The sequence below is a fragment of the Gallinula chloropus genome (genome assembly GCF_964237585.1).
Source record: "Gallinula chloropus genome assembly, chromosome: 27".
NCBI classification, from domain to species: domain Eukaryota; kingdom Metazoa; phylum Chordata; class Aves; order Gruiformes; family Rallidae; genus Gallinula; species Gallinula chloropus.
The window spans coordinates 6,187,055-6,201,321 of record NC_140112.1 but is presented as its reverse complement, the minus strand read 5'-3'; the positions used below and the strand labels follow the sequence as shown (position 1 = coordinate 6,201,321).

The 14,267-nt window shown below is 54.1% G+C and overlaps 2 protein-coding genes across 4 annotated transcripts in view; one reads left to right on the top strand and one right to left on the bottom strand.

The window, feature by feature from the left end:
• The window catches only part of ILRUN (inflammation and lipid regulator with UBA-like and NBR1-like domains), a 30,048-nt gene extending 23,184 nt beyond the window's left edge, over positions 1-6,864 (bottom strand). For both annotated transcript variants that reach the window (XM_084276076.1, XM_084276077.1), the window contains exon 1: positions 6,560-6,864. In XM_084276076.1, the coding sequence (XP_084132202.1) occupies positions 6,560-6,717 (158 nt within the window). In that variant the 5' untranslated portion in view covers positions 6,718-6,864. The remainder of the gene's footprint in view (positions 1-6,559) is intronic.
• Positions 6,865-7,787: 923 nt separating this feature from the next.
• On the top strand, positions 7,788-12,560 carry SNRPC (small nuclear ribonucleoprotein polypeptide C). Of its 2 annotated transcripts, none has more exons than XM_084275998.1 (6): positions 7,788-7,842; positions 8,045-8,087; positions 8,450-8,558; positions 9,863-9,955; positions 10,807-10,911; positions 12,163-12,560. In XM_084275998.1, exons 1-6 carry the CDS (start codon positions 7,835-7,837, stop codon positions 12,285-12,287), a joined length of 483 nt encoding a protein of 160 aa, XP_084132124.1. In that variant the 5' UTR covers positions 7,788-7,834; the 3' UTR covers positions 12,288-12,560. The 2 variants fall into 2 exon arrangements, with proteins under 2 accessions (XP_084132124.1, XP_084132125.1); XM_084275999.1 differs by having other exon boundaries at positions 7,790-7,842; positions 9,866-9,955.
• Positions 12,561-14,267: the final 1,707 nt, after the last annotated feature.

The following is a 14,267-nucleotide window of genomic DNA, read 5'->3' as shown; positions in this document are numbered from 1 at the left end:
GGGAGGGGGGAAAAATAAGAGCTGGCTAATTCAAAGCTTATGCATTTTCTCACATGAAGCTACAGAAAAAAAAAACATTTCATTGTCTTAGCTGAAAACAGCCAGTTCCAAACACAAGTGGGATGTTCCAGGAAGGAGGCAGAAACCTGCGGTGACTAGAAGCAGTACTGTGCTCTCTGCAGGGGCAGCTCAAGGGAAGAAACCCAGAGGCCACAGCAGAGACACACCATTTTCAGCGCAGCCCAAACCCCCTAAGGAAATCACCTTCCTTTTAGCAGGCTTGTACATACGTACAAACACACCCAGCTGAACCATCATGGTGGTGCCTGTGCCGGGCTGAGCGCCGTACCGTGCCCAAAGCAGCAAGCAGCCTCGGTGACCGAATCACACCACCACGCTGCTGTGAGGGCGAGTCACAGAGCCACCCCCAGCAGCTGAACCCTCCTAAAGCAGGTGGTGGGGAGCTTTAAGCATGGGGTAAAATATTTTGAGAATGTCACAGCAGGAGCTGCTCTCTACTTGCCACCACCGAAAACAGGCACCTCTCTCCCCAGTGGAAAGCAATGAAGAGCTGCCCGTACGCCACTGACTCTAACTGCTAATTCCTCAGTACCAACTATGTCACCAATCTATAATTGTCTGCGTTAAAGTAAAGGGGGATTAAGCTACAGAAACTGTCTGAGAACAAGTTCAGGCATGTAAGGCAGTCCAGCTGGCCTAAAATGATATTGCACCCCACTAACTCCTCCTGCTACAGTTGTGTGCTTGCACTGCCATTCCGCAGGCACCCAGGTTGTAAGTGTTCTGTACCTCTGAACACAGTACAGCTACAGTATATTCCACAGTTAAAAATACAACTCATTTAAAGTCTAGCTTTCATTCAAGATAATCAGGCCAGTATTTGAGTTAGTCTGGAGAAGAGGTTTGTGGGGGCTTTTTAATGCACTACACAGTTGTAAAATACTGACTTGGACAGCTTCTATCCCATACTTTCATTGTTTTTAGTAGCATCAGGGGACCACTGTGTACCCCAGAGATACAACAATCCACAATGGCCTGTACTAAGATGACACCCACTATGCTTTAAGGCAGCCACAACAGATTAAACATGCTCACTGGCCATCAGGACCCCAAACAGGCACCGCTTGGCAGGAGCTGTAGCTTGGAGATGGCCAGCCTGCTCTGGCATTTTGGCACCAATACCTCAAGAACCACTAGACCTGTTCCTATGGGGTCTTTCCTACCTGTAAAGCTGGTGGTTCACCAAATGTTTTAAAAGATGGCAGCAAGTTTAAACCCTCATGTTCCCTATTACTTAACTTTATCAAAGCCCAATTGATGCTTTAAACCAAGTGCTTCACCCTTCTCACCAGATTTGTTTCAACTGGCCACCACAATCAGTCAGACTGGAGTCACATTAAGACCCAGACTGGTTAAAAGACTTCCTATGTACTGAGACATGTAAAGAACACAAGGCTGGTTTGTTTTTATCACCTGATATAGGAGGAGGAGAAGCAGAGTAATACGACTTCCCACCCGCCACTATCACTTCCCTAATAGATGCCTGGATGAGACTGAAGTAACCCAAAGGAGTTTCCAGGGAAGGAGGAGGACTGCCTGGACAGATCAGGTCTCAGGTTTCCCACCTCCACTGTGACACAAGGATTCCCCCACCACCCTCTCCAAAGGAAAGGGGCATCCAGACTCCTTTGGAGTCTGCAGAGCAGCTTTCCTGGGAATTATTTGAATGTGGATTAGCAAAAGGGAAGTCACAGTCAGAGATAAAGTTAGAAATATTTTCACGTAAAATGTCACCTTCAGAGTACTAGTTAAACCACAATATAGCTACAAATTTTTCTAAGCATATGAAAAAGAACAATCCAGGACCTCCAGAAGAGATCTGACCTTAAGAACATTCTTAAAAAGGCTGTTTTTACCCAGAAAGGTACATCAGGGACAAGGGAGAATGGATTAACGCTGAAGGAGGGAAGGTTTAAATTAGATATTAGGGGGAAGTTCTTTGCAGAGAGAGTGGTGAGGGGCTGGAAGGGGCTGCCCAGAGAGGGGGTGGGTGCCCCGTCCCTGGGGGTGTTCAAGGCCAGGTTGGCTGGGGCCCTGGGCAGCCTTGTGTAGCTCCAGGCCTGGAGGTTGGTGTCCCTGCCTGTGGCAGGGGGTTGGAGCTCTGGGACCCTTGGGGTCCCTCCCAGCCCAGCCCAGGCTGGGATTCTATGGTCAAAATCTCTAAACAAAAGCTGAGAATGTAAAGAAATACAACATGGAAATTACAGAAATATGCAAAATTCAAGTCCTCCAACTTAGGAATCCCTGCACAACCAACAGTGCTGAAACACAGATTCTAAACCCAGCACCACTACCTACATCAAATCAAATCAATTCACTCTCACAGAACTAAAGCAGCTCCAAGCCTTCCTCTGCAGCCTCTCACCCTCAAAGTTGGTATACTCTCCCAATTAAAATATAACTCCTCTTCCTTGTCACAATACCATTTCCACACAGCTTTAGAGGACTTCTCTGAAACAGGCCTTAGCTGAGGGTCAAGGGAAGGTAAAATGCACGTTCTGTGCAAAGTTTCCTCTGCCCTTACACTAATCCACACCACTGAAAGCCAGTGTGGGACAGGCTGATGCTGCAGAACTCCTGTTTTGCAAGTGTTTTCAGCAAGTCCAACCTGCCCTGGAACCATCTACCCAGAGCCCTACAGCCCTTCTTGCCCTGGGAAGGCTGTGATGAGTAGGTATTTCAGCATCAAGTGACCTAAACAACCCCTGTCCTGAAAGCATTAGCACGAGGGGGTTTCAAAAGGAGTTTCCTATGCAGGTAGCCCAAGTCTAGACGAGTTCAGGCACGTTCTGGCCATACCATCACATACCACTGAGGAGCTGGAGACACGTGGAACTTCACTGTAACACAACAACTGACTCCCAGACAGCCCACCGAGCCCCTTCCCTCAACCTGCGGCGCTGGATGTGGTTCAGTGTGCAGGCAGCAGGGCTTCTGCATTGCATAACATCTGGAGGGGGGAAGGGAGCAGGCAGAGTTAAGCATGCCATTTAATGGAGGGTGGATTTTGATCCTAGATGCAGTGGCAGCAAAATGCCCTTCTCACCACACTGCCTGGGTTTTCCTCCCCATGAAGAGGAGGTGTCGGTGCCAAAACACCTTTTGGAGAGGTTCACTCTTGGTCTCGGGCCAAAAGCGAAAGCTCAACCTCTCCCTCCAAAGCCTCACAGCTTCTAATGAAAGGTAAATATATATATATAAACCAAGGGTAATGAGGGACAATGTGCACTGCTTTTAAAGAGCGTGGCCAGGACTCAGAAAGGGCAAAGTCAGGTTGAAGTGGCAGGAAGGTAAGGAGAGCCCACAGACAGAGCCCAACACGGAATTAGAGAGAGGCAGAACTCTAGGAAAGAGTTCAATAAATAACAGGGGAAAGACAACTCCAGGACTTTGCTGCTTGATCTTCAAGAAATACAGGTTAGTCTCAGAACCTGAGGATGCACATGTTCTACCTGAAGCATTTTTGCAATATTGTTAATAAGAGCAGCTGGCAGGTTCTTAGCACTGAAGCTCCCAGGGCGCACTGGGCACTTTCAGGTACACTGGAGCACAGACAGACTCTTAAAGCCTATTTACAGCCACCTGTATTACTCCACAATCAACCACTAATCTATATTTCCCCCTCCCCAGCTTGGCTGAGCAAGCTGTTTCAAAACAGTTCCTCTACTCCAGCCGAACTGCTAATTGACTTTGCATTTGTTAAATACAACTCCTAACAACACCACTGGAAATATTTTCTCAAAACACATTTCACATGGGATTGTTTACTACACAATGGGTGAAAGGCACACAACAGGAAAGTAGCTTCAAGTCTGGAGACTTAATTATTGCCAAAGAGCGTGAAAAAAAGTTCTGGTGAAAATTCTGCCCTTGTTAATTAACACAGACATTGCTAAAAAGAAGCCTGTGGGCCAAAAAACAGAGCACTGCTCTCACCCCTGCTGTGAGCTGCCTCACCCTTTCCTGCAGAGGAGCAGGAGGGGAATGAAGGGATCCAGACCTCTAACAGAACTGAGTGACTTGACAGTCTCATCAAGTTACGTGCAGGACAGACTGGTGGTGAGAGAAGATTCTGACCCCAATTCTACGCCATGAAAAGCCAAACCCTTGTAGGCCAGTGCCTGTCACCACCTGAGGCAGCGTGGGTTCCGCAGGAGCCCTTGGTCTGAGCGACACAGGTGTTTCCAGACAGGGAAAAATGCATCTTGCTGGTGTTCTGTATAACGACTGGGAGCAGGACGAGCATTCCCAGGCTGATAACCCACAGGCTGCACTAAGGAGAGGTGGGGAACGGGACAGAAACACAGCAGCAGAGCTGCAAACCACACAAAGCCAGACACAAACGATACCCCAGGTCAGGACAGCAGTGCCCTGGCACGAACACAGGGGCAGAACAAGCAGCACCTGTCAGCATACCTAACCCAGCTCCCTGCTGAAAGGTTAAACTCACACAGGCTTCGAGCTCACCCCGAGGAATCACGCTGCAGCCCGAGCTCATTTGCATTTACTCTGCATTCATCCCACCGACTTCACAGGTTTCCTCTTCACTCGCCCCCCTCCACCAACACAGCTTTATCAACTAATGCCTGAACAAAAACAAATGGAGAACTCACGTTTTCAGAACCAAGCCAGCCACAGAAGCTGTGAAATTAAAGCTTTTTTAACCACTTAGGCTTTTCTTCAACTCTAATAAGACTTTTTTTAAACAGACATGGGTTATCAGATTGTATTTGAGATGCTGTTGCTTAAAAAAAAATTAAATACACCCAACAAAAGGAGTGAATTTCTTCAACACAAACCAGGGAAACTACAACTAAACGTAGTATCTTCATGAGGAGCTCAGGTTCAGCTCCAACCTCTCTGCTCTCCCAAGGAACATCACAGAGAGCTGCCAGCTTTCCGCTGCTGTGTTGGTAGTTTTAGTCATTATGAATGCATGAATGAAGTGGGAAAGCATCTTCTGCTGTGAACCACTTCTGCAAAGCAAACTCCTGAACCTCACCAGAGAGACCTTTCGCACTGGATCAGCTTATGAAGCACATGGTATTACTTGTTATTCCCTTACTCCCTCTGCAGATGCAGATTTGCCAATATAATTCAATACAGAGCCGTGGGAGGAGGCAGAGATGAAAGGGAAGAGGTGAGAAAGTTGCCTCCTTGCTGTTTATTAGTTCAACAATTCCACTCGAGTTCGTTCCCAACTGTTGCTATCAAGCCCTTCACTTGCATTTCAAGTTTCAAACCTGAGGTTTCTGGATTTGATGTCAGAGGACTAAGAAGAAGGAGGAACTGCAACCTTCAGTAATCTCTGTTAGCAACACCTAACCTAGAAGACACTTCCCTCTCCTGCATCCATCCCAGCGGAGGGACTCAGGTTAGCACCCTACACAGCCGCAGAGCTGACAGGGACAGTCTGAAAGCTGGAAGGGGTAGTAATGAGCCAACACCCCCCCAGTTCAGGCAGCAGCAACTTCACGGCATTCTTTCCCAGTCACTCGGCTCCCCGCACCGCCAAGGTTCTGTTTTTGCTGTTATAATGTGAGTTTTCTAAGCTGCAGCTTCTTTCAGAACCCCTACAAACTTTTCCCCTCCACCCCAGAGCAGCGACAAAGGTTTCTACAGCCAAAATACACCCCGAAAGGCAGCCTACGTAGAGCCCGTCCCGCGGGATTTCACTAAACACCTGGGTAACTTTCCGGGGCAGACCCTGGGAGCTTTCCCGTTCCACACAGCCTTCCCACCCAGCCTCCCCTCCTTCCGCAGCCTCCTACAGAGCCCGGGGCTCCAGAACCCAGCCCTGCGCTCAGCTCGTCCTCCCGGCCCGCTGGGGAAGCGCCCTGTAAGAGCTGCGGGCCCGCTGATCACATGCCCCTCTCCCTATCAATTAGTCACTCTTTAACAGCGCTCGCAGCCCTTTGACCGGCGAGCTGCGGGGCCTGGCAAAACAACAGAAAAACCCCACACAGCCCCGAGCCGGGGCCGGGGGAAGCCCGAGCCCCCCGCAGCCCGCTCTGCGCCTCTCCCGCTCCGCGCTGCCGCGATCGCTCCCTCCCCGCTTCCCTGCCCCGCGCACACACGGCCCGCCAGCCGCTCGCCCCGCCAGCAGCGGCCCCGGGGCCGGGGAGGGGGCAGAGGAGGGGGAAAGGGCCTCCCCCGCCGAACGCCGCCTCTAACCGCCCCCCCCACCCCTCCCCGCCATCCCCTCCCCGGCCAGGCCCCGCGGGACAGGCCCGCCGGCCCCTCAGGCGGCTCAGGGCGGCGGGGAGGCGGCCGGCCCGGCTCGGAGCGCGGCCCCCGCGACGCCGGCGGCCCGTCGAGGTTCCCCCCCCCCCCCCAACCCCCAGGCTGCGCGGGGCGGGCGGCCCCCCGCCCTTCCCCTCGGCCGCCCCAGGGCCGGCGGCCTCTCGCCGCTCCCCCCCGCCCCGAGCGGCCGCGCTTCCCCGGCCCCCCCCCGTCCCTCCCCGCCCGGCCCCCGCACCAGTTGGTCATGTCGAGGAAGAAGGCGCAGCCGGCGGGGCTGAGCTGGAAGCCGAGCAGCCGCTGGAACTCGCCGATCAGCACGTCCTTGTCGGTGGTGCCCAGGCAGCTGAACTTCTGCATCAGCTCGGCGTCCAGATCCACGTCCATGCCCTCCATGGCGCCCGGCGGGACCCGCCGCCCCCGGGGTCGTCCCGGCTGCCGCCGCCGCCGCCTCAGCGCCGCATGGGGGCGAGAGGGGGGGGGGGAGGGGGGAGCGCGCGGGCACGGCGGGGGGCGAGGGGGAGGGGGCGCGGGCGACGCCAGCCGTTTACCGGCACCGCGCAAGCGCCGCCCCGCCCTGCGCGCGGGGCACGCGACCCTATGACGCCACCGCGCCGGGGCGTCCGGGGCGCGGCGGCGTCACCCCACGCGCGGCGTGGGAGGGGAGGAGTGGGAGGGGGTGGGCGTGGCCTCGGGAGCCCCGCCCTCCCCGCGGGGGAAGGAGAAGCCGCGAGGGCGAAAGGGGGCGGGGCGCGCGTATGCAAACGAGCGCCGCGCGTGACGCCGGGGGGGAGGGCTCCGCGCGCAGCGGGAATTGCGTCATAAGGCGGAGGGTGGGCGGGGCGCCGGCCGCGCGCGCCCATATATGGAGGCGGCGCGGGCGGCCAGCGCGCGTGTTTACGTATGCAAATCACCTCATGCAAATGAGGCGGCGCAAAGCCTGCCGGGATGGGAGTGCTGGCGGCGGGCCCGGCCGCGCTGTGGGGGGGAAAGGGGGGGGGGCGGACACAGACACCCCCTCGCCCCCTGACCCGCCACCCGGCCCCGCCGGCGCCTCCGTGGCCGCTCGCACCGAGCGTTTCCCACCGGAGGGCCCCGGTTCTCGCCCCGCCACCGCCGGGACGGGCCGACACGGCGCCTCCGGGCCGCGCTGTGCCGCGCGGGCTCTGCCCGGCTCCTGCCGCGAAGCCACCGCGCTCCGCCACGGGCCTTCCCTTCCCCGGGCTGCCCCGCTCCGCAGCAAACACCGCGCTGGACGCGCCTCAGCAGGCGCGGGGCGATCGCTCTGCGGCTGGTTTGTAGGCGGGGGAAGCGTGGCGTGACCGGCAAGGAGGCTGAGGCCCCGCCTGTGAGGCGGGGAAAGCGAAGCCATTTCCCCCCGCACACTCTCGTCCCTCGTCGGCCGCCGTCGAGCTTCGAGCGCGCCTAGTCTAGCGGCAGCCAGGCGGCGGAAGGAGGCGCTGTGTGAGCGCGTCACTTCCTGGCGGCGCCGGTGGCGGGCGCGGCGAGCACCATGCCCAAGTGAGCGCGGCTCAGGCCCGGCCCGGGGGGGGGGCGAAGGGAGGGTTCGGAGCCCCGGGCGGGCCGCTGGCGCTCGCCGCGGCCTTGGGGAGGTGGGGCCGGGAGAGGGAGGCCCGAGGGGGGTGAGGCCCGGTGCCGGCCGGCCCAGCGCCCCCCCGGCGCCGCCCGGCCGCGTTCCGGTAACGCCCCTTTGCCCCGCCAGGTTCTACTGCGATTACTGCGACACGTACCTCACCCACGACTCGGTAAGTGCCGCCTCTCCTCTCCTTAGCGCGCTGCTTGCCCGGGCTGAGGCGCCGTCCGGCCGGTCCTCCCCTCCGCGGGAGCGGAGTGTCGGCAGCGTTCGCCAGCCGGGGGCCGCCCGCCCTCACGGCCGCCTCTGCGCGGTGCGGTGCCAGTGGGAGCAGCGGGCGGGGTCTCAGCACACCCCTCTTGCCCTCAGCTGGACTCCCAGCGCCTGTAGCTCGTGAATGAAAGTTTTGCCTGTTCTCTGACTGGGTGCAGAAACCAACCTGCTCTGTGCTGCGTCTGCTTAACGTTGTACAGCAGCTCCCGGGAGTCTTTGGGGTTATGTGATGTGACTTTGGGTCTGTCTCTTCTTTCTCAGCCCTCTGTGAGAAAAACCCACTGCAGTGGCCGAAAACACAAAGAGAATGTGAAAGACTACTACCAAAAATGGATGGAGGAACAAGCTCAGAGCCTGATTGATAAAACAAGTAAGCCTAATCTGTCTGTGACCCTGGATTGCTCTCCCCTCACTTCCCCTGTCCTTCCTCCAGCTGCTTTTCTTCTGTTCCTCCATGTTGTTTCTCCTTTACTTCCCTGGTGATTCTCTGCTCTGTGAATCACGAGTGAAAACTTCACTTAGTGTCTGAATCTTGAGCTCACCAGAGTGGGGGGTTCCCCATGAGAGACCAGAGGGTCCTTGCAAACAGGCACTTACCTCTCTACTCTGGCTGAGAGGTGTAGATGCTGCTGCCTTGAGTGCTGCTAGGAACCTCATGTGTTTATTTCTTTCCATAGTCGCATGTTTGTGTAAAGAGCATGACTGAGAAACCCCAGAGACAGGAAAACAGGCGTTGGGGTGTATGGATTTTGGGTTTTTTTCCTTTGGTTTAAAGTTGCTTGCCCTCAGTTCTCAAGGGATACTGAGGATTTTTGCCCTCTCTTGTTATTCAAGGCTTGGGTAAAGTGGGAGGTGTTTCCCCTGCCAGTTTATGGGGCTCTTTTCCTTTCACTTGTCCTCTGAATAATGTAAGAAATGGGAATGCCAGGCTGACCTTCTGGCAACTTCCCCTAGAAGACAGAAGCATAGAGTGCCTCAAGTTGGACAGGACCCATGTGCATTACCAAGCCCCACTCCCTGCTCCTCACAGAGTGACCTAAACAAACCCTGTGACTAAGAGCATCACCCACATGCTCCTTGACCTCTGTGGAGCTGTGACCCCTTCCCTGGGCAGCCCGTTCCAGCGACCAGCTGCCCTCTCAGTGAAGAACTCCTTCCTAACTCCCCCGACACAGCTTCCTTCCCTGTCCTTCTGCCCCTTTTCCTCCTGATGCTTCCAGCTGTCCCCTCTCAAGCCTGGTTAATTCCAGTCTGTTGAATTTCTCCTCCTCCCTCCCAGAGGAGGGGTTTTTCCTGCTCCTTTGACACCGCTGTCCCAGCCAGCACCTCTTTCCACGATGAGCCCAGGTGGAAGCTGCAGCTGCCAGCCCCGGGACGCGTCTCCACCGCCCACCCTTCCCCACTGGGCGTGTGAAACCCTTCACCAAGGAGCTCTCCAGTCTCAGCTGGAGGGATTAATAATTCTCTTCAGGAACATCAGGTGGCCCTGCCGTGCCCAGCAGGGCTTTGCTCCAGAGTTAGGACGCCTGAGCACGCCGCATGCCGTGACGCATGCTCTGACCGTGGTGGCATGAGACGGAGCAGCGACGCAGCCCCTTCCTCAGCCTAGTAACTGGTTTTTCTCCTGGGATTCTTTCTTTCCTTTTTGTTTGTTTTCTTTTTTCCCCCCCAATGTAGCGGCTGCATTTCAGCAAGGGAAAATCCCCCCAACACCCTTCTCGGCGCCGCCTCCCGCCGGAGCCATGATCCCCCCTCCTCCCAGCATCCGTGAGTACCAACTGCACGGGGTGGGGGTTTTGACTGGGATTGCAGCCCCCCCTTTGACTTGTGTTGCATGTTTCCTGGCCTTGGAAAGAAAAGCCCTTTTAATTTGAAATTAAACTAAGGCCTTTTGGAGCTTGTGAATTCCCAGGCACAGGAGAGCGCTTTGCAGGAGCGTTCAGCACCCATCTTCATGTCTGATGTGCTTTATTTTAGTAACATTGAGTGTGTCAATAGAAACGTGTGCTGCCTCATTGCTTGCTGCCATGTAGATCACTTCATTTAAACTCCCAGCATGGGGGTCTGTTGGTTTTGTGGGTTTGGGTTTGTTTTTTTTCAGTAGAATGGGATCAATAACCTTCTGTTGCCCTTCAGCTGGCAGACAGCTGAGATCCCTTTCTGCTTAGAGTCCTGCTGTTGGACGTGGTAATCGTCCTCATTAGGTGTATGGAGCTGGAGTGTTCTTCTGGTTTGCTTTTTGGCACCTGAAGTCGAACTTGTAACTGCAGATGAAGGCTGGCAGTTGGAGAGTGACCTAAAACCACCTCAATTACTATGATGCCCCATCAAGTTTAATAATTCACAGAATCACAAGGTTGGAAAAGACCTTTAAGATCATCAAGTCCGACTGTTCCCATCCTGTGCTAAACCAGATCCCTGAGCACCTCACCTCCCCTTTTCTAAACACCCCCAGGGCAGGTGCCTCAGCCCCTCCCTGGGCAGCCTGTGCCACAGCCCCACAACCCTTCCAGTAACAAACGTATTTCTAAGATCTAATTGCTGCTAATTGCGTCACATTGCATGTTAACGAGCGATACGGAAGCAGCCGGGTGCCTAACTGACGTGTGTGTGTTCAGCTGGCCCCCCCCGGCCCGGCATGATGCCGGCCCCGCACATGGGGGGCCCACCGATGATGCCGATGATGGGCCCGCCGCCCCCGGGCATGATGCCGGTTGGACCTGGTAAGTCTGGGAGTGGGCAGCTCTCTGGCCCTCTGTGCTCTGCTCTGCGGGGGGTCGGGGTCGTGACAGGAGCACAGGGGCAGGCGTGGGTGGCTGTAGGGTGAGGGTGCTGGCTGTGGGGATGCGCTCTGTCACGTGCAGTTACTTGGCACTGCACGTAACGCTTCAGACACGGTGTTACACACGGTGTGGACAGCCCTGAGTGTCAGGCTGTGAAGTATTTCAATTTGCAAATACCATGTGTGCACCTTTGCTGATCTGTTACCTCTGCCTGATGAGGTGAAAGCAGTCTTACAGCTGCTAATTAACTTCCTTTACTACTCATTGGGAGTTACTACTCCTCCTGTACACCTGAAATTAATGCTCTGGTAAATTGCAGCTCTTCTAGTCTTGGCAGTAGGATGTGTGATTGTTCAGGGGTTCTGTGTTTGTAGTGCTTGTGGCTTTGCACAGGGGCTGCCTCTCAGCACCAAATGAATTTCGTTGTTTAGGATGTCTCCAGATAATGTGTTCCAGAGAAACAACATGCCTTAAAACGCGTCTTATTTCAGGGAAGGCAAATGAAAATGACTTTGAGCTGTTTTTGAGCTTACTGGCATTTGATGATCTCTCAGAGGGCATCTTACTGGAGCAGTTACTGGAACAAAGCTGAAGGGAAAAACACACACACACACACACGAAGTAGCAAAGTGCCTTTGCAATTAGTGTCTGGCTGGTAGAAACTGTTCTTGAAGTGTGTTTTAAAAGCACAGAATACATGTGTAATCTGCAGTGGTAGTGGCTGCCTGAAAATAAGTGGCCAGGTTGGATGGGGACAGTCAGCACAGTGGGGTTTAGCAGTGCATCTGCGCTCCTGGGCGATGCCGTTACCCTCCTCTGGGAAGCACACCCAGCTGAATTTTTTTGTCCTTTATTTTAACACATTTAACTGGAGGATTTCACACTTTTTTCCAAGTGAACTTCCCTGTTCAGTAATTAAGGTGGTGTCTCTGCAGAGTGCTTGAAAGTAATTTGTCAGTGAATATTATCAAAAGTGGATGTATAACCCAGGAACTCGGCTCTTCCCGTACTCGCTGATGCCGTCAGGGAAATGTCATCCCCCTCAGCCAGCTGCCAGAGTGGAGCTTATGTGCTTGTAAGGTGAAAACCCCCTGGGGGTTTGAGGAGAGAACCTGTGCCCTGCACTGATGAGACTCTGGAGCTGCTGCACCCGAGAGCTCTCCCCAAACACCCTCTTCTTTCCCCTTGCAGCCCCAGGGATGCGGCCGCCCATGGGAGGACACATGCCGATGATGCCAGGGCCCCCAATGATGAGACCTCCCTCCAGACCCATGATGGTGCCAACCAGGCCAGGAATGACCCGTCCAGACAGATAAAGGTGGAAACAGAGCTGCCTTTTCTCTTTCATACTACACTCTTCCATATGATGAGATGCCATAGAGCCATGTCCCTAGGGTTTTGTATTGAACAGTGTGTAGAGGAGTTCTGCTGTTACTTCACATCGCAGACGGTTCAGCCTAGATGCACACTGCACTGATGCTTTTGTACCCAGTCTGGGGGGGTTTTTTGGTGACTTTTTGTTTGTATTTCCCCCCTCCCCTTTCCCCTATTGAATCGTAGAACAACAATAAAACATTGATGCCAGTTTACATACAGAGAACCTGAGCCTTACTCTGCGTGTGGTTTCGCAGCCTGGCAGGCAGTGATGTCTGGTTTCTCCCTCTCTGTCTTGCTCAAATTATTTTCAGTGTTGGTTTGGGGTTGTTCTTTTCCCCTCCTTAGGTAGTCTGTCTTGTTTATGTCATGCTCCCCAAGACACGTGATCCCTGTGGCTTCTTGACTTCTCATTTCAAAACCAGTATGTGTGTTTTTAATAAAAAACCCCCAGGTGACATCAGAAAAAGGCCCCAGTGACGTCACTGACTGGGGAGACCGCACTGTGGAGTGACTCTACTGGCACACAATAGGGTGCATTTAATAAACTGTTGACTCTGCTGAGGGAATCAAAGTGATGCTGTTAAAGGGCTGCTCCTTGGCCAGGTTGGATGGGGCCCTGGGCATCCTTGTGCAGCTCCAGGCCTGGAGCTTGGTGTCCCTGCCTGTGGCAGGGGGTTGGAGCTCTGTGACCCTTGGGGTCCCTTCCAACCCAGACCATTCTATGATTCTTACAGTAATTGTTTTGGTGCTGCCAAACTTATTTCTGCTTTTCTGTTGCTGCTGAGACACATTTAATGGCAATAGTGGGGTTGGTGAGTGGGTAGTTACTAGTGTTCCGTTCCTCCTTGGTGTAAAGGGGTGTGGCTGGACACTTATCCCTGGCCTTTTAGTTTATTAGAAGGATTTTGCTTTTTGATGAGCTGTACATGCCCAATTCCAGTTGAATTAAAAGAATTTATTCTGTTTGCATAGCTGGCTGCTCTGTGCATGTCATCCATCCTGGTCTGTGGAACTGCCCAGCTCATTCTTGATGTGCATCTGACACGACAGTGTGGGAGTGATGAGTATCTCAGAGGAAAGCTTGTGGTTAGCAGAGCTGCCAGGGCTCCCTCTCTGAGTTACTCTGCTGCAGGACAGGACAGCCCAGCGTTTAGAGATGATACTTTCAGGAGCTTTGTGTGCTTTCAGCTATCTCTTGAGTGATAGCTCAATAGTTTAACAGTAGTTAACAGTTCATCAAACACTGTGCTGAGGCAGAACTGTACTAGGAGGAGGCTCCTGCAGCACGCTGTGTTCAGGCTGGGTGGGACTGAGGTGCTGCAGTGGTGCTGCTCTGGAGTTTCTGGGGTCAGCCAGCAAAGGGACGGTAGTGCAGCTTCATCTCATGTTGAGTGAGCATCAGCTGTTGCAGGAAGCTGAGAGGATTGTGTATTTTGAAAGGTGAATGTGTCTCCCTGGGCGTTTTCCAGCTTTCTGTTGGAGCAGGATTGGTTTAGCATCAAGCACACGAGGCACATTCCCAGGGCCTGTTAATGACTTTCTGCTGGAGAGGTGGAAAAAATGGATGAGTGATGATCAGCACCAGGGTTTGAACAGAGCTCAGGGCTTGTGCACTGCATGAGTTCCCATCGCCTGCTGCCAGATTCAACCACAAGGTGCTCAGTGAGGTGCAAACCGTGTGGTTTTCTTGTGGTGGGGCTGCTACAGGCGTGCCTGATGAGCTCCAGCAGCGTGCTGAGCCCACAGAGCAGCACAGCCGCTCCTGGAGACTCTTTCAAAGCACAGTGCTCCTCACAATCCGAGCTGGGATGGTCTAATTCTCTGTCATCCCTCACAGAGGAACAATGAACTCAGTAGCACAGAAACTGCTTGAAACCAAGATTAATTTTCTTCTTCTTCTTCTAAGCAACCTCTTTGGT